Consider the following 21,297-nt stretch of genomic DNA (forward strand, 5'->3'; position numbering starts at 1 on the left):
TACTTGTTACTTACTACCTACTAGAGAGATAATCCAGAATTTTGCGTTGCTAGTAGCTTAAAATCTAGTTAGTAAGAGCTGGGTTACCTGCTTTATTAACAAGTACTCTATCTATCTTATCTTATATTACTCTACTAAGATAGATTAACTATATTATAACGCTAATTCCTATAATAAATATATACTCTACTTTAACCTGCTACAGCATAAAATCTCTAAATACTCTATTAAGAGTTGCTATATATATAATATAGATAAGAAGGGCTTTATAATTAGTATTATAGGCAGGATAAAACATATATTTAGTAAGCGTATATAGATAAAGGGAGAGATTAAAGCATCTATCTAGGATAGTAACTAAGCTTAGCAGACGCTTATAGCGTGTGTGTGTAGTAATAGAACAGTACTACTACTAGGCATTATCTATAAGTTAGCTAACGCTAGCATTAAATTAGACTAGGTAGCTAAAATCAAGCTAGGAAAACACTCTGTAATAGTTACATTATCTTCCTTAGGGTAGACAAATAGGGATATAGGCCTTGCCTAGCTTAAGTAGGTGTTTAATTGCTACACTAAAGAGAAAGCACAAAGAAAGTAGAGGCTTTTAATACTAGATAGCTATAGATCCTACGTAATAATAGACTTTATTAAGTACTATAATAACTATAAGATCCTCCTAGCTGTCCTTCCCCCTTACTTAACCTAAATGCTCTAGCTGCTTAATATAGTGCTATTTAAGCCTCTATTAACAGTATACTTAAAAGTAGTTATAACACACATCTATAAGGCTTAAAATAACACACCTATTACTAGAGCAGACTTCTTCTACCTATTCTAGCCAGCGTAGATGTGTAGCTTTACTAAAAAGCTAATACTTAAGTCCTTTAAGGCAACAGGTATCTATCTACTTAATCCTAACATTATCCTCTACTGCTTTGTTAAAACACTAGAGAGCTTAGATTTAGATAGGTCCTTATTATCTGTTTATAGCAATAAGGATTAGCTTAAAATAGAGATGTTGTTACAGCATGTGGTTAAAAACTAGAGTAAGAGTAACATTAAAAAGATAAGACAATTAATCTACTATATCTTAGTTAAAACCTTACTCCTCTAGCATAAGATAGATAGCCTTAAAAAGACTCTAAAGACACAGAAGAAGCACAAAAAGAAGAGCAAAACCTTAGACTTGCAGTAACAGCAGGAGTACTATAGTAGTGCAGTGTTCTAGTTACCTAGAAAGGTTAATAAAGCATGCTTCTATAAGCAAGTTAGACAACGTAAGAAGAAGAAGGAGAGGCTTAGAAAAGCTACTAGTAAGGAAGTAGCAGCTGCTAAGAAGCTGGTTAAGGAGAAGGAGAAGGAGGAGAGGTGTGTAGCGCAAGAGGCAGCTAAGGTAGTGCGTAAGAAGAAGAAGGCTAATACAGCAAATTAGAAGGCTAAACAGAAGGCTAAAAAGCAGTATTAATAACAAGAGCTTAATGCTGCAAAAGCTATATAATTACCTTAAAAAGGTAAAAAGAAAGCTTTATAAGCAACCTAGCTAAAAAAGTGTTAAAAATATAGTCTTAGGGATAATGTTAGTAGTTGTAGTCCCCTATTGCTGTCCCTAGCTCCCCCACTTAAAACCACATCACGTGGCCGCAACGTTAAGTTACCAGCCAAATTTAAATAGTACATCTTTTTTATAAGTAATTAATTAGTACTACACTACAAAATTATAAAATAATAGCTGTTGTAGGTGGCTCTATAGCCTTATCTAATTTTAAGCGTTAAGGTGGTTTTCGGTTGTTGCGCGACTCCGGTCGTTGCGCGCACGGACACGGTATCTGGAATGCTCTGCATGTTTAGTTTGTATTTATTCTGTGACTACTCTGAGCATCTTGACTTATACTGTGCTATATCACCTGCCAATTCATCTTACTAACCGTGAATGTTTCAAAGCATCATTGCCACTGTTTATGCAACTACGCATGTTGAGAAGGGCGCGCCGCGCTTCTGACATGTACCCTCGTCAGGATTGGGAAGGCGCGAACGACTTCACTCGAATGCTTCGGCTCTGCCATGATATGTTCATAAGGCTGCTCACGATTAGACTCTGTAGTGTAGTTTCGTAGGGTTTCAAGCGAAGTCGTGGTGAGCATGCTATAGACGTGCACCACCAGCCTTCTTACAGCTGCATTTTTGTATTTACAAGACGTCGGGCTTGCTGGAGTTGCAAGACGAAAGAGCAGATTGGTACGGCCAACCGAATTTGATATTGGTCAAAGTAGACGTGATACACGTTGATCGGTGATCGATGGTCAGACGGCGAGCCTTACGGTTTCTTCCTCGACATGGCGTGACCAAGGATCGAACCACCACATCTTACGACACAACACACCACTTGGGCACACAGACGGGCGCCTCGCGCACTATGGATACCTCATCTCAAGATAGCGATGTGTATTATAAAGACACTGGGCTCGACTGGTTAGAGATTTGATATTTACCGACATCATCCCGCCAATTCGTCTGCAACAACATCAATACTATATCACAACTTGCACATCACATAAGCCCGAATTTTCAGCATGGCTCCTCTACAGCGCCGCCCGATGCAACACATCGACCGCCGAGACCTGTACACAAATCTCGAAACGCGGATACAATATCTACAATCGTTCCTTGATTTTAGTTCACGTAGGTACATTCGACTCTTTTCCATTTCAGATACTGATCATTTGAAGGCGATATCGAAAACCTTACTATTGGAGCCAAGTACATACGAGCACTCATCCCAGCCGTGGTGAACATTGTCTACAAGAAGCTATTGCAATATGACATTACAGCGCGAGCGTTTGAGACAAGATCAACATCATACGAAGGACCGGTTGATCCTAATCTCAGTGAAACATCGCCTCAGATCATGCACCGCAAGATGTTCTTGCGCGGATATTTGAACAAGCTGTGCAGCGATCCTTCCAAAATGGAGTTCTGGGAGTATCTTGACAAGGTGGGCATGATGCACGTCGGTCAAGGACGTGCACACCCGCTGCATGTCGAATACGTCCACATCGGCATTACACTGTCTTTTGTTCAGGACATCCTGACAGAGGCCATTTTGTCGCACCCAAAGATGAAGATGGACCGCAAGATTGGGCTAGTCAAAGCGCTCTCCAAAGTGATCTGGATTCAGAACGACCTTTTCGCGAAGTGGTACGTCCGTGATGGTGACGAGTTCACCGACGACGCTCTTGCCCCAGAGATCGAGCCTGAAGGCTACCTGCACGGGAAGAAGATTCTGCACGATGGAAGTGAGAGTGAAAGCGAGATTGAAGATGCAACCATGGCAGCTGGGTCGTGTCCTTTCAAAAATCTGGCACCACAACCACACGGCGACGGAACATTGCGGCAGAGCATGGAGAGGGTAAGCCTAGCTGAGTCTCCACAGAAAGAGGGAGTTTGTTCGCCGGGAGCCGAAAACATCCGCACTGCTCCAACATCGCCAAATGGGCGAACATGTCCTGCGAGCACGATACCACGAGCGGTGAGCAATGCATAGATGTCCGGTGAACGGGGCCCGCACAGTGGGTTGTGGAGCAATGCAGTTCGCACATGTCGGTCTCTCCAGACCAGACTTTGGAGAAGGACTTTGTAGATATTTTCCCGTGCACATTTTGTGTTTACCGGGACCCACTGGCCTTTCAGGTACTCGTCGTCATGGTTGACCTGAATCGAGGCCAGGCAAGGACAGCACACCTTGCGCAAGGGACGCTGGAGGCTAGTAACTTTGTACGGTTTTTTGATAGATCTCTGTACCTGCATTGGGGCTCTAGGTGCCTGTTATTCGCTCACATGATCGAAATGGAATTACATGTTATCGTACACCCCACATCCAGCGAAGCTGTGATTTGTGTTCTGGAAGACACGAGGCGATCTATTGTTTCGCGAAATCACGGAGAGCCCGGGATTCCGGTTGGACTGTAGCGATGGACAAGACCGGAGGCCTGCCCGCGTGCCGCGGCCTAGCCTCGGAGAGCCAGCAGCAGCACGCTTTGAAGCTGGACTCTGGCATGGCGGTGGGCAGCTTCACGCTCACCGACAGACTGGAGGAGCTTTGGCGACCAGTCCAGGCTGCATGCGCACAGTAGTGGCCCACAGAACGGCAAGGTCGATCCTTTCAGTAGGGCGACGAGACAGCGCATCATGGTGTTGAGCCGTTTCAGCGTGGCTGAGCGCAGAAAGCAGCGGAACTGAGGTGGCGCTTGGCTCTTCGATCGTCTTGACGGACTTGCGCAGGTCGACGTTCCACAGCGACGACGCGGCCCACCCCGCCGAAATTGATTGCGAGGCGCTCTGAGCGTTTGGGATGTGTACTCGCCAGGAGGGATCTGGCTGCGCCGGTGTGCTATGGGCCCGTGCACCGCGGAGGCCCATGCGCGACGTGACCTAACGGCGCTGAGACAGTTGCTGCCAGCAAACGTTGGACAAGCCAGCCAAACTTAGTGATGCGCCCCCCAGAGCCAGGAGGCCCACCATGATGTAGGCCCAAACCTACGTACGACTCACTGGCGACGAGTGGCAGCGGCGAGGGGAGGGCGTGAGGACGCGCGGGCGTGCACACACATGCACACATTCACACCTCCACACGCATCGCGAGCGCTCCAGGCCACTCGGTCTCACGGGCAAACGTGCAAGATAGCCTGCGATGGAAATTCGCTCATGATGTATTGCGATGCCAACAGCCAAGCGGCATTCCACGGTAGGAAAGGTATGACACGAAGCCAATCGCAGCCGCCCCTGATCGGCTACATTGGCTTTGGCTGCGCTTCGGGACTAGCGTCGAAATAAGCGTGCAGCGCTCCATAGCAAGAGCAGCCCCCCCAACTTCCCAACTTCCCAACTTTGGTCGCAAACAACACAACCGCCATCTCCCTCTCACACCCTCTCCTCCCACCACGCCACCTCTGCACGGCTTCTTGTAGCGCTGCAAAGCTGCTGCACGCCCGTCTCTAGGATCGCGATCTGTTCACCCAGTATTCGGATTCCCCAGTGTTGATTTTCCCGTCCATCGGCCGATCTGCGCTCTTACACACCACGTCACCACAACTCCTTAGCTGCCTGTTGTTGCCCTTCTTGCACTCTCTCTCCACACCTTCTTGATACCCAATACACCTTCTAATATCGCGCAATTTTCAACACTCTTCTTCCAGTCTCTGCGCACTTCGCTGCTGCGCCTGCCACACCGTTGTTCAACGGCGTGACTGACTTTTGGACTTGAATGCGCCTGACTATCGCCACGACAGATGAGCACTGTTGTCTCTAGCCTTCCACTTCTTCACTCTCAATGCAGTCCATGTTCCGCCTCCCATGGAGTACCGAGTCGCCAGGCGACAGGATCATGGAGAAGGCTACGCTGCACAAGTCAAGACCGATGCCGGTCGTTGAAATCCCCGCTTTCAACATGAATCAAATCAAGCGCAAGGCGACGGATAGCCCCGAGCCGGCATCGACGCAGCATGCGCACGTTGTGAAGAAGTGGAAGAGCGCGCAAGGCGAGATGAAGCCCGCCGCCGCCAAGACTAGTGCGAACTTTGCGGACGCTGTGGCGATGGAAAGCTCGAAGCCCGAAGATGCACAGAGCATGCCTCAGACTGCTTCTGCGCATGTTCTGGAATCGCGGCCTAAGGCGCAATTACCGAGGAAGGACAGTGTGCTGAAGAGCAAGACGTCGAAACCGCAGCAGGCAAATGTGAAGTCCGAGACCGCCAGCACTCCTGAAATCTCCAACGCAACAAATTTGACTGCTGCTCAACAAGCGATCGAGGCGCAAATCAGCTACGAGATCCTTTTGAAGCACAACGAACTTCGTCTTATCGAGCAAGAGTTGGCCAAGTGTCAGGTTTCCATGGAGCAGCTCAGGCGTTGTTCGATGATCCCATTCCCAGGCACTGAGGGTCTCTCCGACAACCTCAGTCAAGGTGTCGGCGCTGCTCTGCAACCACCCACCGGCTACACGGAGCCTCAATTTGCTGCGCCCTGGGGAGTCACCGACGGTCCATACACTCGTCATTACGCCAAGTGGTTGATCTCGGACATGCAGTTCGACTCCATGTCTCATCGTGCGCTCGCTCAGCAGACTCAGAGTTACTTTGGTGCTGGTGAGGGCAGGACGACGCGCGCCAGCTTCGGTGATTATCATCATGCGAACAAGGGCCGCACGTCGCGAACTTCGACTGGAATGTTGAAGCTCCCGCCTCTCGGTGAAAATCCAGCACCAGCACCAAAGATTGACCCTCTGCTGCACAAGCGATCTACCGACGGTCAGTGGGTACGATTGTACTGCGCCCAGTGCGGTCACAGCAACTTCTCCAACACGCAAGGCTTCCTCAACCACTGCCGCATTAAGCACAGCCTGGTGTTCAAGAGCCACGACCAGGCAGCCATCGCCTGCGGTGTCCCTGTGGATATCAACGAGGCTGGTCAACCGGTCACTGCGACCGAGCCTGTCAGCACTCCGGCCTCGGCACCTGCAGTGTCATTTTCCATGCCTGCTACGCCTGGTATCGTGAACCCTCTCGCAGCCCAGCCCAGCCTATCTCAGCAGGCCAAGGACGTCTACCGCGATTTCAACGCTGCGCCACGTGAGGAATCGCAGCCGACCGCAGTCGACTTCACTGGCTCACTGTCAACACCGCATCTGAGCGCTTTGGCTCAAAAACGCGGCTTCGAGGGCAACCTGGAGGAGCTTGTCACTACGGCTCGATCCAAGGTTGATCTTGACGCGATCGAGCATTCAGATGACGATCTCGCGGACACCACTGCAGCTCCGACCCCGGTCAATGCCAACCCGCCTCAGCTAGCGCGCCTTCCCGTTAGCGCCCCCAACAAAGCGCCTGCAAGCAAGGCCCCCTTGGCACGGCCAGGCAGTAGGAAGGGCAACCAAGCCAGTCACGCCAGACTTCCGTTTTCGTTCCCATCGCCCGTCAAGTCAGAGTGTGATGAGCACATGCCAGACTCGCCGTTGGACCTCAGCCCTCACACTGTTGAGTCCAACCCCGGTCTAGTAAGCGACCACGACGACGATGACGACGACGAGGATGATGCGCACAGCCAGCCCGACTTCATGCTTCACGACGATGTCGTTGTCGAGGATGCGAGCGACGTTGAAGGCTCGCACGAGCGCGCAAGCTCTCGCCATGGGCTCAATAGCTGTTGCGAGAAGGGTGAGATGAGCCACAAGCATTAGGCAGCGAGCGGGTTAAGTCGGGCTCCCTGCCGTTCTCAGATATGATTGATGCTTATGGTTCGAAGTTATGTCTCTCCTTGTCATCTTTCTTGCTTTTAGAACTTATGCCCTTTCTTTTTTTTTTTTTGCCCGTCGACAATCGTCGTCAGCTATACATGATGCCAACATTCAGTTGGCCGTTTGCTTTCAGATGCTCTCAGGCATTCCAACAGCTTGCGCTTGTCTGCCTTTCGTCTTGCTCTTTTCCTTCATCGATACCCCGGCTCGATGATTCTCCAAAATCTACATGTCAGAAAAACTCTCAACTCTCACGCGCGCCTAAAGGAAAGGAAAGGTGTTCTCTAGGCGCTGGATCACGTCTGTGTATTATCATCAACTGTATGAACTGGTATAGGATGGGTCTATGTCTGGTCAGAGGAATGTCTTTGTTTGGAAAGGTGCTGGTACGCTTTCTTTGTACCAATAACGTTTGAACTGACAAGATCAGCAACAAAAATCTGTGAGCGTGTTTTCTCACTCTTGTACATATCATATCATTAATGCTAGCGAGCGATAATGTGACACTCAAACCATGAATCCTTATTATCCCTGTTCGATGTGCTTGATGTCTTGCTCTCCATACGTCTTCGGTATACAGGATACGTGCGGCCTTGACAGGTGACCATCGTAGCTCTCCTGCAGACCTTTACAAACTCGTGGTAGTGTTCCCCGTCCGCGACAGCTTTTACTGTCCTCTGATATTATCCAAGGGCCTGCCAAGATTGCGCTGCGCCGCGCATACCCTTGCCTCTCCTTTGGGCAGCTCATACACAATGCGTCCAGACATCTGGCTCTGCAACGTAGTTTCTCAACCCATGAATGTGAGCGCCTGTTGCATGTCAGCACGATCAAACTCTCCGTTCAGTGATCCCTTGTGGACCCGCCCACGCCCCCCTCGACGTCCTTGCAGCAAGATATGCACGTCTCGCGTCCATCAAACCTTTCTCTTCAGACAAAGAGACTCCGTGCTTACCGCCATGACTACGCAGGCCAGACTAACGTACGGACTGAGCCTCTCGCCCACCCGCGCGGCCTTCCATATGGGGCTGACGAAGTAGTTCTCCTTGTTGCGGTCGATGATACCGGGGAAGACGTAGTGCGCGTAGGTAGCGGTGCATATTGTGAGGAGGATTACAAGGAGCAGGGACTGGAAATTGAAGAGCGCTGTCTGTCGTTGTGTCAGTATTCAGGTCATTGCGGACGAGCTGTAGGGTGAAGGTACCATTTTCGCGGTGAAACGTGGAGTATACAATCGCCGTGGTTGCAATGTGATTACTGGGAGAAGTGCTAGGTTTTACAGTTCGATGTCGTTGTCTAAGATAGTCAAGTGAACAGTTGTCGTCGCGGTGCAATTCACCTTCGGCGGGGAGAACATGCACCGGGGATCTGGCCTGTGCGTGCATCCACGCTCGTCATTGTTCACCACCGCGTCTTTGCGCGCAAGCACCACACATCAATAGATCGACGACCTGCCACGTTCCACTTCAAAGCCTGTTTGCGCATCCGTGCGCGTCTAGTACGATCGAATCTGCCAGCTCTCTGCGAATCGAAGTTCCTGGCCAGCTCGAACGGTAGCGCGCGACGGACGTTGCAATTGCAGCGCAATAACCGACCTCGCGCAGAAGCAGAGGGAGGGACGACAGCACACGAGAAATTGTAGCAAGAGCGGAAACGCTCGAACAGACACATCATGACGGAGGTGCGTATGCGCCTGCGCCAAAAGGGCCAGCAGTTTCCTACGCAAGACTGTAAGTGGCTTCACTTCTCACTTCACTGCCAACTGCGCCTTCTCTTCCTAAGCATCACATGTCGATAACTGTCTGTCTCTATCCTTCTTGCTCCGAATTCAATCACCACCACCGCGTTCTACTACCCCAGCCGCGGACAACCACCGCGATGCCCACGCCAGTACTGCCCCGAGCGCCAGCTCCACGCCACCTCAAGAAGTCGCGGACACTCTTTGACTGCCCCCAAGTAGAAGCCTTCCTCCTCGCGTTCGGCGACAACGACTACCCCCTCCCCGAAACGGTGCGGGTGCTGGATGAAATTGTAACCGACTACATAATCGAGTCGTGCCACGAAGCAGCCGCCGTAGCGCACCACGCACGACGAGCAAAGATCAAGCTGGACGACTTCAAGTTCATGCTGCGCAGAGACACGGGCAAGCTGGGCCGCGTCAGCGAGATGCTAGAGACCGACAAGGAGCTGAAGCGAAAGCGAAAGGCATTCGACACGGACGAGGGGGCGGTGCTGCAGAAGGGCGACGCAAAGGCGGACGAGGACGAGGGACAGAGTGCTGCTGCTGTGAAGCGCGCGAAAGGCGCAGATGAGGACGGGGAGCGCAAAAAGAAGAAGAAGAAGAAAAAAAAGGACAAGGTCAAGGGTGAGAAGTTCAGGGATGACGAGAGCGTGCTGTAGCGACGCCGCGACACGTCTTCCAGCTCTGGAACCGCGTCGACCGCGACGGCGTGTTGACAGCCGCAGGGTCGCGCTCTTCTTCAGCACTGCCTTCGACATCGCAACTTCTGGCCTCGAACACGATGCACGACCGCTTCCTCGACGTACACGTTTGCCCGAGGAGAAGTGAGATTTCATCAAGTGCTGCAATCCAACAGCTCCAGCTTTTTCCAAAGCTCGCCAGCAACTCGCCCCAACACACCTTGTGGCACAGGCCAGACGGAGACAAGAAGACTGCATTGCGACGGCGTTCATTTCTCCAAGGTTCGATACCAGCATGGTTATGTGCATCATCATGTCTTCTCTTCCAAATGTACCGTTAAAAGCCTAGTCTTGTAGTGTATGATCCGACGCAAGTGAGGTGGGTATGTGGTGCAGATGCACTGTTACTTACTGGTATCCAGTCTGCCCGCGTCCTGAATGAAGCTCGTGCTCGACTGAGACCTTGGGAAGGACAACTCATCTGCAGCGCTGGATGTGTCGATCGTCATGTAGTTTGACAGCCGCGAGACTCGACCACGTCACCAAAAGAGCACTGCACGGCGTTTGAACGTTGTTGGAATGTTTCATTGGTTGAGCTTGTTTGCGCTCAGATGCTCTTGCTTTGACAGGCCTGCGATAATCATACACAGCCTCAGACGGCGCCGGAAAATGCTCGCCCGCTCAGGCGCTGGGCTTTTTGGGTTTCTCATTCCGCATCCTCGTGCAACATTCCCACGTCTCCGAGCACGCCCTCGTCCTCGTGTGACGCGGGGCGGCTCGCCTCCTCGTTCTTTTCCGTGCTTGCAGTGTTGGTGTTGCTGTTTTCAACGTCTCCGAGCAACACTACACTCGCACGTTTGCCAAAACGCCGTACCCAAGCTCTTGAGAATGCATCATTAAATCATGTTCACGCCTCCTGCTGCCTCTGCTGCCTACCCTTGTTGCCGCCCCTTCGGTCGCCGCCCTGTTTCCTGTCGCCACCCTCCTTCTGGTTGTCGCCGGCAAGCGCGTCGCCGCCGCCGAGGGTGAGCGCAGCGGTTGCGAGACGGTTCGAGAGGTCGATCTGGGTGCGGATGGTGTTGGCGAGGTAGGAGACGACGAGGACGTCCTGGATGTGTGCGTTGCTGGCAGTTGTTAGCGTGGAAGCTAGATTTTCTACTTGGGGGTTTCCAGCCAACGTACAAGTCGCGCTCAATGTCGGCGGCGTCGACCTTGGGGGCCAGGCTGAGGGCATTCATCAGGAACTGGCCCAGGGCGGACGAGGGCTCAGCCTCCTCGTCGAGGACGTTGTTGACGTAGTTGGAGACGCGCTCGAGCATGTCGAGGACGTGCTGGATAGCGCGCTCGAGCTGGTCGAGGTCCGTGGCAATCTCCGAAGTGCGGTCCTCGCGGTCCTTGGCCGAGGAGATGAGCTCGAGGCCCGACTTCTCGGCCTCGCCGTACTTGATCTCGTGGGGCACGGGGATGAAGAGGCACGAGTCGGCGGCGCGCTCAGCGGTGACGCCAATCGGGGCCGAGATGTACGTGCGCGACTCGATCTCCTTGCCGGGCTCGGTGGAGATGGTCAGGTGGACGGCCGGGTGGGGCCATGTGCCGTCGCCCTGCTGGCTGTAGAAGTTCTGGATGAGGGCGGAGAAGGTATTGAGGTCGCTGCTGGTGGCGTACCAGCCGACGAGGACCTCGCGGGGGTTGGCGCGCAGGTGCAGGGCCAGCATCTGCTTCTGGTAGTCCATGTCGACCTCGACCTGCTCGGCCGTCTCGGTGTGGGGGACGGCGTAGCAGTTGCGGATCTCGATCTCGGTGCCGTCTTCGCTGCGGGTGCCCAGCAGCGTGCCGATGACGCGCTCCTGGTCGGCGGGGCGGCGCAGCGAGTGGTCGAGGACGGAGAAAACGGCCTGGTTACGTTGTCAGCGCACTGTACCGGTGTGCAGCCAGCACCTCGGCACCTGGGCACCTGGGTACCGGGGCGCCGGGGCGGTTGGGCGCGCGCACCTGGGGCTGGATGACCACGTTCAGCGGCGCCGTCGATGGCTGGGCGCCGACGGGCGCAGGGCCGAGCGGGCGGGCGAGGTGGAGGAAGGAGTCGGTCTCAGACATGATGGCGAGGGGCGCTGGGCGGGGCGGGGCGGGGCGTGCGGTGCCGTGGGAGGGTGCGGAGGGTGCGAGGCCGTGGGAAGGTGCGGAGAGTGCGAGGCCGTCGGGGGCGTTGAGGTCGTGAAGGTGGTGGGGCAGAAATTGTATTGTTCCTGCCAGGTGCGGCCCTCTCGCTAGCACGGACGCTAATATTTATTTTCTGGACGCCTTCGACAGAACACGAGACTGTGACGCGTGAAGAGAGCAACGAATCGCACGAGACTGGAGCTTGGACTGCGCTGACAGCCCAGCTGTTGAAGTTTTCAAAACAACGCACACTTGAAGAGAGCAGCGCAAGAGAAGGGGAGACCACCACACACGGCACCATGGCCTTCTCGAGAGGACGTGGAGGGGCTCGCGGCGGCGGCGCATGGGGAGGCAGCAGAGGCGGCAGCAGAGGCGGTGGCAGGGGCGGCAGTAGGGGCGGCGGCAGAGGTGGCCCTAGGGGAAGAGGCGGCGCACGAGGGCGAGGACGGGGCGGTGGCGGCGGCCGTGGTGGATATGGCGCGGCGCGGACAAGGAGCCCTGACGGCGAGGCGTGAGTACGGCAACGAGCTGGACGATGCCCAGAGCAGCCGCTGACACGCAACAGAGACGCCGAGAGAGCGCAGTCGCCTGCCCCAGAAGACACCGACTCAGAACCATCTGACGACTCTGAAGACGGAGAAGAAGAGGAGGAAGAAGAGGCAGAGCCCACGTCAAACGCCTATTCCGCCTTACTACAGTCTCTCGCCTCCACGCAGCCCCAGGATCGATCGAGCAAAAAGCGCAAGGCACAGACCGATGACGACCAGTCTGCTGGACAACAAGGACTCAAGAGACGCACCAAGCAGTCAGACCTGAGGTCAGCTGCGGTGGAAGTCCAGGACGACGCTGCAGAACAGGACGACGAGCCAGCGGATGACGGCGAGGACGAGGACCAGGACGAGGCAGAAGAAGTCGAGGAGGAAGAGGAGGAAACAACACTCGACAACGAGGCTAACAATCCCTTCTTTGACCAGCACTTCGGCACCCCAGACGAGAATGAGCTTACAAAACGACTGAAGAGGATAGCAGAGAACGAATGGGCGACGAAGAAGCTTGAAGCGGGCCCAGCGAAGGCGGCCAACCCATGGAAAGCTCAGAAGGCGAATCACACCGACACCGGAAGAGGCGTCCTGCAAGTCCCCAGCACGGACGAGAAGGCACTCGAAAGGCCAAAGTTCAAGAGCACGCGCAACATCGGGCTGAAGTCGAAACTGGTGGAGAATGCACAGAAGGAGATTGGCGAATTCAACGACCTCGAGCAGACCATTGCGCCGTCCCTCTTCAGCTACCAGGACCTGCTCTTTGGCGCGCGAACTGTGCAGAACGCAGGCCGTCTCCGAGACCTCACCTGCTTGCATGCACTCAATCATATCCTGATGACACGGGATCGCGTCTTGAAAAACAACGCCAAGCTGGCGGCGGCAAAGGAAGACGAAGACGTCGAGTACCGTGACCAGGGATTCACACGACCAAAGATCCTGTTCCTCCTCGAGACCAAGCAGGCTTGCGTACGTGTTCTGGAATCCATCACCAAGCTGCACACTTTCGAGCAGCAGGAGAACAAGAAGCGTTTCCTCGACAGTTTCTCGCAACCCGAGGACAAGTTCTCAGACGACAAGCCAGACGACTTCCGGGAGCTTTTTGAAGGCAATGACGAGAACGAGTTCCGTGTGGGCGTCAAGCTGACTCGCAAAACACTGAAGCTGTACTCCACCTTCTACAACTCAGACATCATCTTTGCGTCTGCACTTGGTCTGCGACGTGCGATTGAAACTGGCGATAAGAAGAAGAGGGGCGACCACGACTTCCTATCCTCAATCGAGATGGTCGTCATGGACCAGGCAGACGCAACACTCATGCAGAACTTCGAGCACGCCGAGTTCGTCTTCGATCACCTCAACCTCCAACCCAAGGACCCCCACGGCTGCGACTTCTCCCGTGTGCGTTCGTGGTACCTCGACGGCCACGCCCCCAACCTCCGCCAAACCATCATTCTCTCCGCCTTCTTGACCCCCAAAATTAATTCTCTCTACTACAAGCACATGCGTAACGTCGCCGGCCGCCTGCGCTACACACCAGACTACACAGCCGGACTGATCGAGTCCCTCTCGTACGGCGTCAAGCAGACATTCCTACGCTTTGACTCGCCATCTCATTTGACAGACCCCGACGCCCGCTTCAAGTACTTCCACTCCTCCATCCTGCCGTCGATCACGCGCCTTCCCAAGCCTGCAACAGGCGGTGTTGGCGTCCTTGTCTTCATTCCGAGTTACCTCGACTTTGTACGCGTGCGTAACTCGCTCGTCGACTCAGATTTCAGCTACGGCCTGATCCAGGAATACACCGACGCAACGGACGTGCGGAAAGCGCGGTCGCATTTCATGAGCGGCAAGCACTCGTTGCTCCTGTACACAGGACGTGCGCACCACTTCCACCGCTACCAAATCCGTGGCGTGAAGAGGGTTGTGTTTTACGGCGTGCCTGAGAACCCAAAGTTCTACGATGAGGTTGTGGGCTTCATCGGCAAGAGCGTCGAGAGGGGCGAGATCAGCAGGCAGGAGGCGAGTGTCCGAGTAGCGTTCAGTAAGTGGGAAAGGCTGGAACTGGAGAGAGTAGTAGGGACGAAGAGGGTGGGGAAGATGATTGCGGATAGGGGGGATGTATTCGACTTTGTGTAACATTGTACATTTGTAGTTCCAAGACGTAGACGGCCTGCATTGCATTAGATGGCGTTTGTCGCGTTAAACTCAAGCAATCGTATAAGACGAACGTGCTGCAAAGCAAACTAAGAGTCAAAAGAACAATGCCCCCAAGCATCGTCTTGCAGCGTGCATATTCTGCTCACCAGCAACCTCGATCAACCGGACCGTAGTCGTCCACTAATCCAACAACCAAGCCAAGCTTCCTCAACAACCAGCCCTTGAATTTCCATCTCTACAATCAACACAGCAAACCCCCACCCCCCAAACATCTCCAGCTCCCCACCTCTTCCCTCGCAAAACTCTCCAACAACCACACACATCCGACTCCACCTCTATAATCCATAGTGCCCACCCATCTCATCTCCTTCCCCCCCAGTAATCGCCCCGAAACAGCGCCGCAGACACTTCCCCATGACCACGACCACGACCACCTTCCATGTCGACGTCGTCGTAGTAAACACCCGCCCGCCCCCGTCCAGCCACCCGCCGCGAGTGCTCTTCCGAGAGGGACGTGAAGGATGCGGTAGCCGCGTCGGCGAGGGGGTTTGGGGGAGGTGGGATGCAGTGCTCTCGCGCTGTTAGCGTGGGATTCGGGTCTTCGGTTGTGGTGCGAAGTGGTGGTTGTGGTGGTGTTGTTGTTGTATCGCGAGCTGCGGGATCTCGAGGGCTTGTTTCTTCGCTGCGGGGGCTGGATTCTTGGGCGTGGGCGCTCTGGAGGCCGTGTTCTGACGTCGTGGATGTGGGGGCTGGGGTGCTGAGGTTTGGGCTGGGTGGTGTGTTTGATGGCGGAGAGGTGGGATGAGGTTGCGCATCGAGATGGGCTGGGGATGTGGCGTGTTTGAGGTTGATGCTGTGGTTGGAGTCGGGGGTGAGAGGAGCTGGATCTTGGTGCTTTGTAGTGTCGATCAAAGGTTCGGTCTCGTTTGATTGAGATTGAGAGGACAAAGGGGCGTCAGCGTCTGGACCGTGAGTTGGTGAAGGAGAAGATAGTAAATCGGGCCCCGGCCCAAGACTTGTAGTTAGCTGGGCAATTGTCTTGATCTTTGCCTTCTTGTTGAGTGTGTCTCCACGAAGCGCTGGCTTTGTGACTGAAGCAGTAGTCTGCTTTCGCTTCGCGCTTCTACCAGTCTTTCTTGCATTCCCCTCCTCAAGCCGAGCCTCCGGTTTATGCACGTTCGGAAAAATAACTGGCACATACCCCTCGTGTTCGTTGCTGTCTATCTCTTCATTCATCTTCCTGAAAAATGCGTTGTGCTGCTTCGCAATCATTGGAAAGCTCTCTGTCACGAACTTCGCCATGGCCGTTGCAGACTCCGGCGCACATGCTTTCGCACACATGAGATCGCGGTAGTGTTCATCGTAAATGGACTGTGTTGGAGATGGAAGCTGCCTGAGGGCTTTCAGGAGATCTTGTTGGGCTGGCTTGGGGAGGTAGTAGCTAAAGCCTCTAGAGGCTGCGACGGCGTATTTGGAGGACTTGTCCGGGCTAGGTTTGCGAGAAGTAGCCATGGTCGACAAAGTGATACTTTTCGGGGCGGAAGATGTGTTTTGCACGATATCGACGTCAAGCTCAGTCAGTGGTGTGCTTTTTATGGGTGCTTTTGTTAGCTGAAGTGGCCTTAGATGATCTCGTGGAGCACGGAAAGGTGAGTGAGTGAAAAGCATGCCGCGCAACCTGTGCCGTCCGAACCCTTCCCAAGAGTGTGAAAAGTGAAATTCCAGTCTATACATTACAAGCGTAGTGTTTTCCCAGCTGATATATTCACTAGAAGCAGGAGAGCACAGCGTGATTGTCAAAACCCGTCCTCTATATCGAACTCATCCCTACACGGATTGATGTATCGAGACTATTCGGTTGTCGCTGATTTTGTTATTAACGATAAAGCACAAGCCAGGTAGGTATGCTAGGTTGTCCATCTCTCAGCCTTACAGCTCTTCTACTCTCTCCACATTTCTTTGCCTGTCCAATACAACCCTGACCATTCTGCCCTTGTCTTTGAAAAGGCCCTGCCTCAGCGTATCTAGATAAATCTCATAGCTCGGCATATAACCGTCAATGAAAGCCTTGACCTGCTCATCTGACATACCGGATCCTTTCGCCGCGATCATCTTGTGCTCTTGCTCCAGTCGCCAGATGTATACATTGTGCAGATCACTAGTGTCGATGTGAACGAAGAAATCAAAATTCTGAGGACCCATAAACGCATCGTAATATCGTTTTAGGTTGTCGTTCACCTCCAGCAGATGGGGCAACTGATGCTGCGCAGGAGTGTTGATGGGCAACTGTCCAGCAAGTGCTAGCGAGCGCTTTTCCTCGACCGCAGAAGCTGGGAGCGGCTGGAAGCCGACGCACCAGCCCTCGAAAACTACGACGTCCGGCTTTCGCGAAACCGAATGCCATGCCGAAACAGGTGCGCGGTCACCTTCACCGCTGAACTGACTCTTGTCGAAACTTGGGATTCGGAGCTCGCCCTCCCCACTGTACGATTCCAGCTCTTTGAAGAACCCCGCTGCCAAATGCTCGTCATGTGTCCCTGGTTGACCTCGTACACGATAGAGTCCGTTTTTGGGATCCTGATCTCTTTGCGACACCAGACCTTCGTGTGTCTTGTAGAAGTCATCCAGGGATACCGTGATTGTGTTGAGCTGGTGTTCAGACGTGAGAATCTCTACTATCTTTGACGCCCATGTCGACTTTCCGGACCCTTGCAGTCCTGTGATTCCAAGTACAATTGGCCTCGAGGATAGTTTGCGTTGCTTCTTGATCTCTGGCAACAGTATGTCGAGCGCCCGCCTAATGTTCGACTCAAGCGTGGACATTGCGGGGTAAATTGGTAGGTGGTCCAGTTGTACAAAGGGAATGAGACTAAGTAAACCACAACTTTGTCCAAGAGAGGTCACAATCTTCTCGTGCACTTTAGACTATGAGATTGTAGCAAGTACAATGTCCGGAGTGACGGAGAAAGAAAGGCCTAAACACGGCGTCGGCTAGGCCTTCTCCCCGCATCTTCTTGGCATCTTGGACTAGATAGCTCTTGCTTACGACAGTTAGAGGATTTTGTCGTAGTATCTGTGGCTATCGGCAGGCAAATATTAGACCAACACGTCAAAGGAGATGCGAAGAATCTTCTTGGGGAATGGTACATAATGGAGAGGTGAAGAGTCCTGGTGTTGCAGCTACTGAATCCTTGCTTATCTCCGATATCGACTTAAACCCGAGCACGCAACTGCCACTCGCAATGAGCCCATGACGACCTCCTGGCATCAAACACCCTCTACGATTGAATCCAGGCCTATCGGCGTAACTCTTCTTATTGTTTTGTATCGTTACACTTAGCGGAAACCTGCTGTCCGAGCAACAAGTGTGTCATCACCTTTCGACAGCCTTCCACAAGTTAATAGATCAGTCAACCCGTACCACGATGAAACAAGCCGACAATTCTAGCGCTGAGATTGCAGGTGCTGGTAGCGTCACGCTGAATAACTCTCCCGCCGCCCTCAATGTTGAAGAATATGCCGCTTCCCCGACCAATTCAATAAGAACTGGATTACCAAAACAGCGTGGGCAGTCACTATCGTATTGGCTTCAACAAGTCCGTTCTGATCCGCTATTGGACCATAGAACCACAGGAGACTTGCCAAAGGATTCCGACACTGTGATTATCGGATCAGGGATTACAGGTACACTTGTTGCTCGAGAGCACCTTCGCACTTTCCCAAACAGAAGCTTAGTGGTCATTGAAGCACGCGAGTTCTGCTCGGGAGCAACTGGACGCAACGCCGGACACTGCAAGCCTGATCAGTGGCGAGGTTTCGGCAAGTTCGAAAAGGCGTACGGCAAAGAGCAAGCTATCAAGATTCTGCAAAACGAAGCAGACACCTGGAATGCACTCGTCGCTTACGTAAGGGACCATAACGTAGACTGCGATCTTTGGCTTGGCGATACATTAGACGTGCCAGTTGATGATGAAGTTGCAAAGGTGGCCAAGGAGACTTTTGACAGGTACAGAGAAGCTGGTGGGAAAGTAGACCACATCAAGGTCACACAAGACCCTGCTGAGGCAGCGCGACGATCGAGGATCAAGTATGCAAAGGCGTGCTATGCATGGCAAGCGTCGACTCTTCAGCCTTGGAAGTTGACGGCTCACATCATGCGCGAGAACCTCGAGAGTGGTGCCAACTTGCAAACGTATACAGTCGCGACTTCTATCTCGGAAGCCACTGAAGGACAAAGGAAGTGGATTATTCATACCGATCGTGGCAACATCACATGCAACAACGTCGTTCATGCCACAAATGCCTACAGTGCTGCTCTTGAGCCGTCATTACGAGGTGTCATTACGCCGAAGCCGCACATTTGTACGAAAGTAGTACCACCGCGGGTTGCCAGTGGTTCCCAAGCCATTCGGAATTCTTACGGCGTTCTTCTTCCGGACGGTGCCCTCTTCAGCATCAACCCTCGCTGCACTGCTGATGGAAATGTCATGTTTGGTGGATCGAATCCTGGCCAACAGGCGCTTGATGATTGGGTCGAAAGACATCCTGAGAATTGCATCAACGATGGTCTGTTGAACGTTGAAGGTGTGACTCAATGCGTCAAAAGCTTCATCATCCAAAACTTCGAGGGATGGGCTGATGTTCATTATGGGCCAGGAGAGGGGATCGAATACAGCTGGAGCGGCATCATCGGGTTAAGTGTCGACGGTGTGCCCTTCGTGGGAGAAATTCCTAGCAAGCGCGGACAGTGGATCTGCGCCGGACATCATGGACAGTATGTTGATCAGATTGCACATTTCACATGACAACACTAACTTCGAGCAGCGGTATGGCACGAATTTTCACAGCAGCGCCTGGTCTTGTGAAGCTCATGAGCGGCGAATCTTGGATTGCAACTGGTCTTCCGGAGGTGTATCAAATCACAACAGAACGATTGGCAAGACTCAAGAGCACATCGGCCTCGAAAGTCGCAACTGTTTGAAATTCAACCGACCAAAACAGTGTTGGGAAGTTCACACCTGCTGTGAGTGACTCTTTCGATTGTAAATTGAATCAGACTTGCATAGCCTTGAGTTCCTTTGTTTCTTCTTTCTACCTTTTATGAACCCTTTCGTAGTGCTCCCTGGCCGCTATTTACCGAAACAAGGCGTTGTGTCAGGCAAGTCGCCACATCGCATAAAAATGGCAGCGTGGACCGTTTATGCAGCCGTTGTGCAACCATCAACCACGGTTCTGAGACGGCAGAGGCGTGCACATCAGGTAATTTGCGACAGGACGAACCGTGGAACAGATACCGTATTCGACACTTGGCCACGCGACTTGCCTGACAGGGTAATATCACAAATGCAAGGATTGCGTTAAGACATGGATGTGTGGAATCGCGGGACAGAACCGTGGTTGCTGTTGTGGCAAGGAAAGCTTGCAGTGTCTTCATTGCCTCTCAATTCAAAGTTGCCGCGCGCCAATACTGCCTTGTGGGGTCTATGACATCAGGGTCCGAACTTTGGCGCCAAGACACAACGCGTGGTGGCTATAACTGACAAACAGCAGCACTCAACGCGGTCAATAACGTGACCAGCACACTTTAAAGCGTGAAGAAGTCTCTTCATCATATCTGACAGATATCGAGAACGCGTTGTTGACCGTACAAAATTAGGCTTTAGATGTGAGAGCAGGAATACATGTTATTTTGCAAAGACAAGACCGCGATGACGGGATCCGGAGAGCTGTTCGGTAGCGATTCCGGCTCGAGACGAGCTGAACAGCGTCAGCATCTTTTGAACAAGCCATTTCCACTAATAGTAAAGCAAGGCTAAAGAAGCTAATAGTGCTACATTTGTAAGTCAGGCATGTGCTTCTAGGCTGATGTCCACCACAGTCAATAGTCCTGGTAAACTAGGAATCTATGGCCAGCAAGAGGCTGTACAAAGTATCTTAAGACTCAAGCAAGATATAGATACTCGCTGAGGGTATTGCAGAAGTAACTTTGCGGGTTTCAGATATCTCCATTAATATGGCAGCCTGTGTTGTTCCCATGCATCTCTATTTAGCTATCCTTTTGAAAGAGAGTACTAGGAGGGTGTGTTGGTATTAGCGTTGGCGAGACTATTTTGCTCATGGGAACAGTTCTAGGCCATCAGCCTTGAGGCGTGCTTAGGGATACTGGATCTCGCAGAGCTCAAGTGTCTCCTAGCATATATCAGTGTGTATTCGGTTTGATAATGAGCATGGGAGTAGCAATTTACTTCGTCAAGCCAACAAGGGGCTTGGAGATACCATCTGTTAAACTTGTACTGCTTAGCATCAGCAGTGTTGCATTGGTGATGTTAAGAATGGAACAAACATGCCTTTAATTTGTAGTTGCCCCATCCAAACCTTTCCTTGCATATCTCCAAGAGCTTTTCGTCGTCTATGTATCGGTCTTCGATGATCTGAGCTGAGGGGTACATCGGAGCTGCTGTGGAGAACTTGGGAAGTGGCATCATGTTTGCCCTTGTGAGTGCAGCAGCCGCTTTAGAATTCAAATGCCTTCTCAGAGTGGGAAAGAATACAAGGGAGGGTTGTTGTCGGTTGAGTGATATTTGCCAGCCCACTAGGTCGCGAAGCGGACCACTGTAAGCAGTCAAGAGAGCGAAATCGGGGGGTCACTGCCCAACGGGCTGTGTCAAGAGAGCCTGGAAGAGAGCCTACATGTTCTAGATGACCTGACAGACTGCCACGTCTTCGCTGGCT

The 21,297-nt window shown here is 52.7% G+C and overlaps 10 protein-coding genes across 10 annotated transcripts, besides 6 other annotated features; 5 read left to right on the forward strand and 5 right to left on the reverse strand.

The window, feature by feature from the left end:
• Nucleotides 1-1,825: part of a mobile genetic element that runs on past the window's edge.
• A 745-nt stretch (nt 1,826-2,570) lies between these two features.
• Nucleotides 2,571-3,541, forward strand: EKO05_0007450 (uncharacterized protein; the record flags this gene model as incomplete). The annotated part of the gene is made up of 2 exons (XM_038943328.1): nt 2,571-2,679; nt 2,727-3,541. 2 exons carry the CDS (start codon nt 2,571-2,573, stop codon nt 3,539-3,541), a joined length of 924 nt encoding a protein of 307 aa, XP_038793937.1.
• A 1,785-nt stretch (nt 3,542-5,326) lies between these two features.
• EKO05_0007451 (uncharacterized protein) lies at nt 5,327-7,228 on the forward strand (the record flags this gene model as incomplete). Its single annotated transcript, XM_038947182.1, has 1 exon — nt 5,327-7,228. The coding sequence occupies one exon, from the start codon at nt 5,327-5,329 to the stop codon at nt 7,226-7,228; it is 1,902 nt and encodes a 633-aa protein (XP_038793935.1).
• Nucleotides 7,051-7,083: a tandem repeat.
• Nucleotides 7,229-8,075: 847 nt separating the features above from the next.
• Nucleotides 8,076-8,492, reverse strand: EKO05_0007452 (uncharacterized protein; the record flags this gene model as incomplete). Its single annotated transcript, XM_038943353.1, has 3 exons — nt 8,076-8,096; nt 8,241-8,435; nt 8,490-8,492. 3 exons carry the CDS (start codon nt 8,490-8,492, stop codon nt 8,076-8,078), a joined length of 219 nt encoding a protein of 72 aa, XP_038793934.1.
• Nucleotides 8,493-8,957: 465 nt separating this feature from the next.
• EKO05_0007453 (uncharacterized protein) lies at nt 8,958-9,685 on the forward strand (the record flags this gene model as incomplete). Its single annotated transcript, XM_038947181.2, has 2 exons — nt 8,958-9,015; nt 9,195-9,685. 2 exons carry the CDS (start codon nt 8,958-8,960, stop codon nt 9,683-9,685), a joined length of 549 nt encoding a protein of 182 aa, XP_038793933.2.
• Nucleotides 9,686-10,613: 928 nt separating this feature from the next.
• On the reverse strand, nt 10,614-11,803 carry EKO05_0007454 (uncharacterized protein; the record flags this gene model as incomplete). The annotated part of the gene is made up of 3 exons (XM_038943252.2): nt 10,614-10,830; nt 10,889-11,601; nt 11,669-11,803. 3 exons carry the CDS (start codon nt 11,801-11,803, stop codon nt 10,614-10,616), a joined length of 1,065 nt encoding a protein of 354 aa, XP_038793932.2.
• Nucleotides 11,804-11,806: 3 nt separating this feature from the next.
• Nucleotides 11,807-11,874: a tandem repeat.
• Nucleotides 11,875-12,165: 291 nt separating this feature from the next.
• On the forward strand, nt 12,166-14,544 carry EKO05_0007455 (rRNA-binding ribosome biosynthesis protein utp25; the record flags this gene model as incomplete). Its single annotated transcript, XM_038943370.1, has 2 exons — nt 12,166-12,377; nt 12,432-14,544. The coding sequence occupies 2 exons, from the start codon at nt 12,166-12,168 to the stop codon at nt 14,542-14,544; spliced, it is 2,325 nt and encodes a 774-aa protein (XP_038793931.1).
• Nucleotides 12,197-12,354: a tandem repeat.
• Nucleotides 12,704-12,797: a tandem repeat.
• A 381-nt stretch (nt 14,545-14,925) lies between the features above and the next one.
• EKO05_0007456 (uncharacterized protein) lies at nt 14,926-16,299 on the reverse strand (the record flags this gene model as incomplete). The annotated part of the gene is made up of 1 exon (XM_038947180.2): nt 14,926-16,299. The coding sequence occupies one exon, from the start codon at nt 16,297-16,299 to the stop codon at nt 14,926-14,928; it is 1,374 nt and encodes a 457-aa protein (XP_038793930.2).
• Nucleotides 15,169-15,209: a tandem repeat.
• Nucleotides 16,300-16,494: 195 nt separating the features above from the next.
• EKO05_0007457 (Glycerate 3-kinase) lies at nt 16,495-17,388 on the reverse strand (the record flags this gene model as incomplete). The annotated part of the gene is made up of 1 exon (XM_038947179.1): nt 16,495-17,388. The coding sequence occupies one exon, from the start codon at nt 17,386-17,388 to the stop codon at nt 16,495-16,497; it is 894 nt and encodes a 297-aa protein (XP_038793929.1).
• A 602-nt stretch (nt 17,389-17,990) lies between these two features.
• Nucleotides 17,991-19,546, forward strand: EKO05_0007458 (uncharacterized protein; the record flags this gene model as incomplete). The annotated part of the gene is made up of 2 exons (XM_038943395.1): nt 17,991-19,339; nt 19,390-19,546. The coding sequence occupies 2 exons, from the start codon at nt 17,991-17,993 to the stop codon at nt 19,544-19,546; spliced, it is 1,506 nt and encodes a 501-aa protein (XP_038793928.1).
• Nucleotides 19,547-20,718: 1,172 nt separating this feature from the next.
• Nucleotides 20,719-21,050, reverse strand: EKO05_0007459 (uncharacterized protein; the record flags this gene model as incomplete). Its single annotated transcript, XM_059637044.1, has 3 exons — nt 20,719-20,754; nt 20,811-20,858; nt 20,913-21,050. 3 exons carry the CDS (start codon nt 21,048-21,050, stop codon nt 20,719-20,721), a joined length of 222 nt encoding a protein of 73 aa, XP_059493027.1.
• Nucleotides 21,051-21,297: the final 247 nt, after the last annotated feature.

Source organism: Ascochyta rabiei, chromosome 12, assembly GCF_004011695.2.
Source record: "Ascochyta rabiei chromosome 12, complete sequence".
Lineage (NCBI taxonomy): Eukaryota > Fungi > Ascomycota > Dothideomycetes > Pleosporales > Didymellaceae > Ascochyta > Ascochyta rabiei.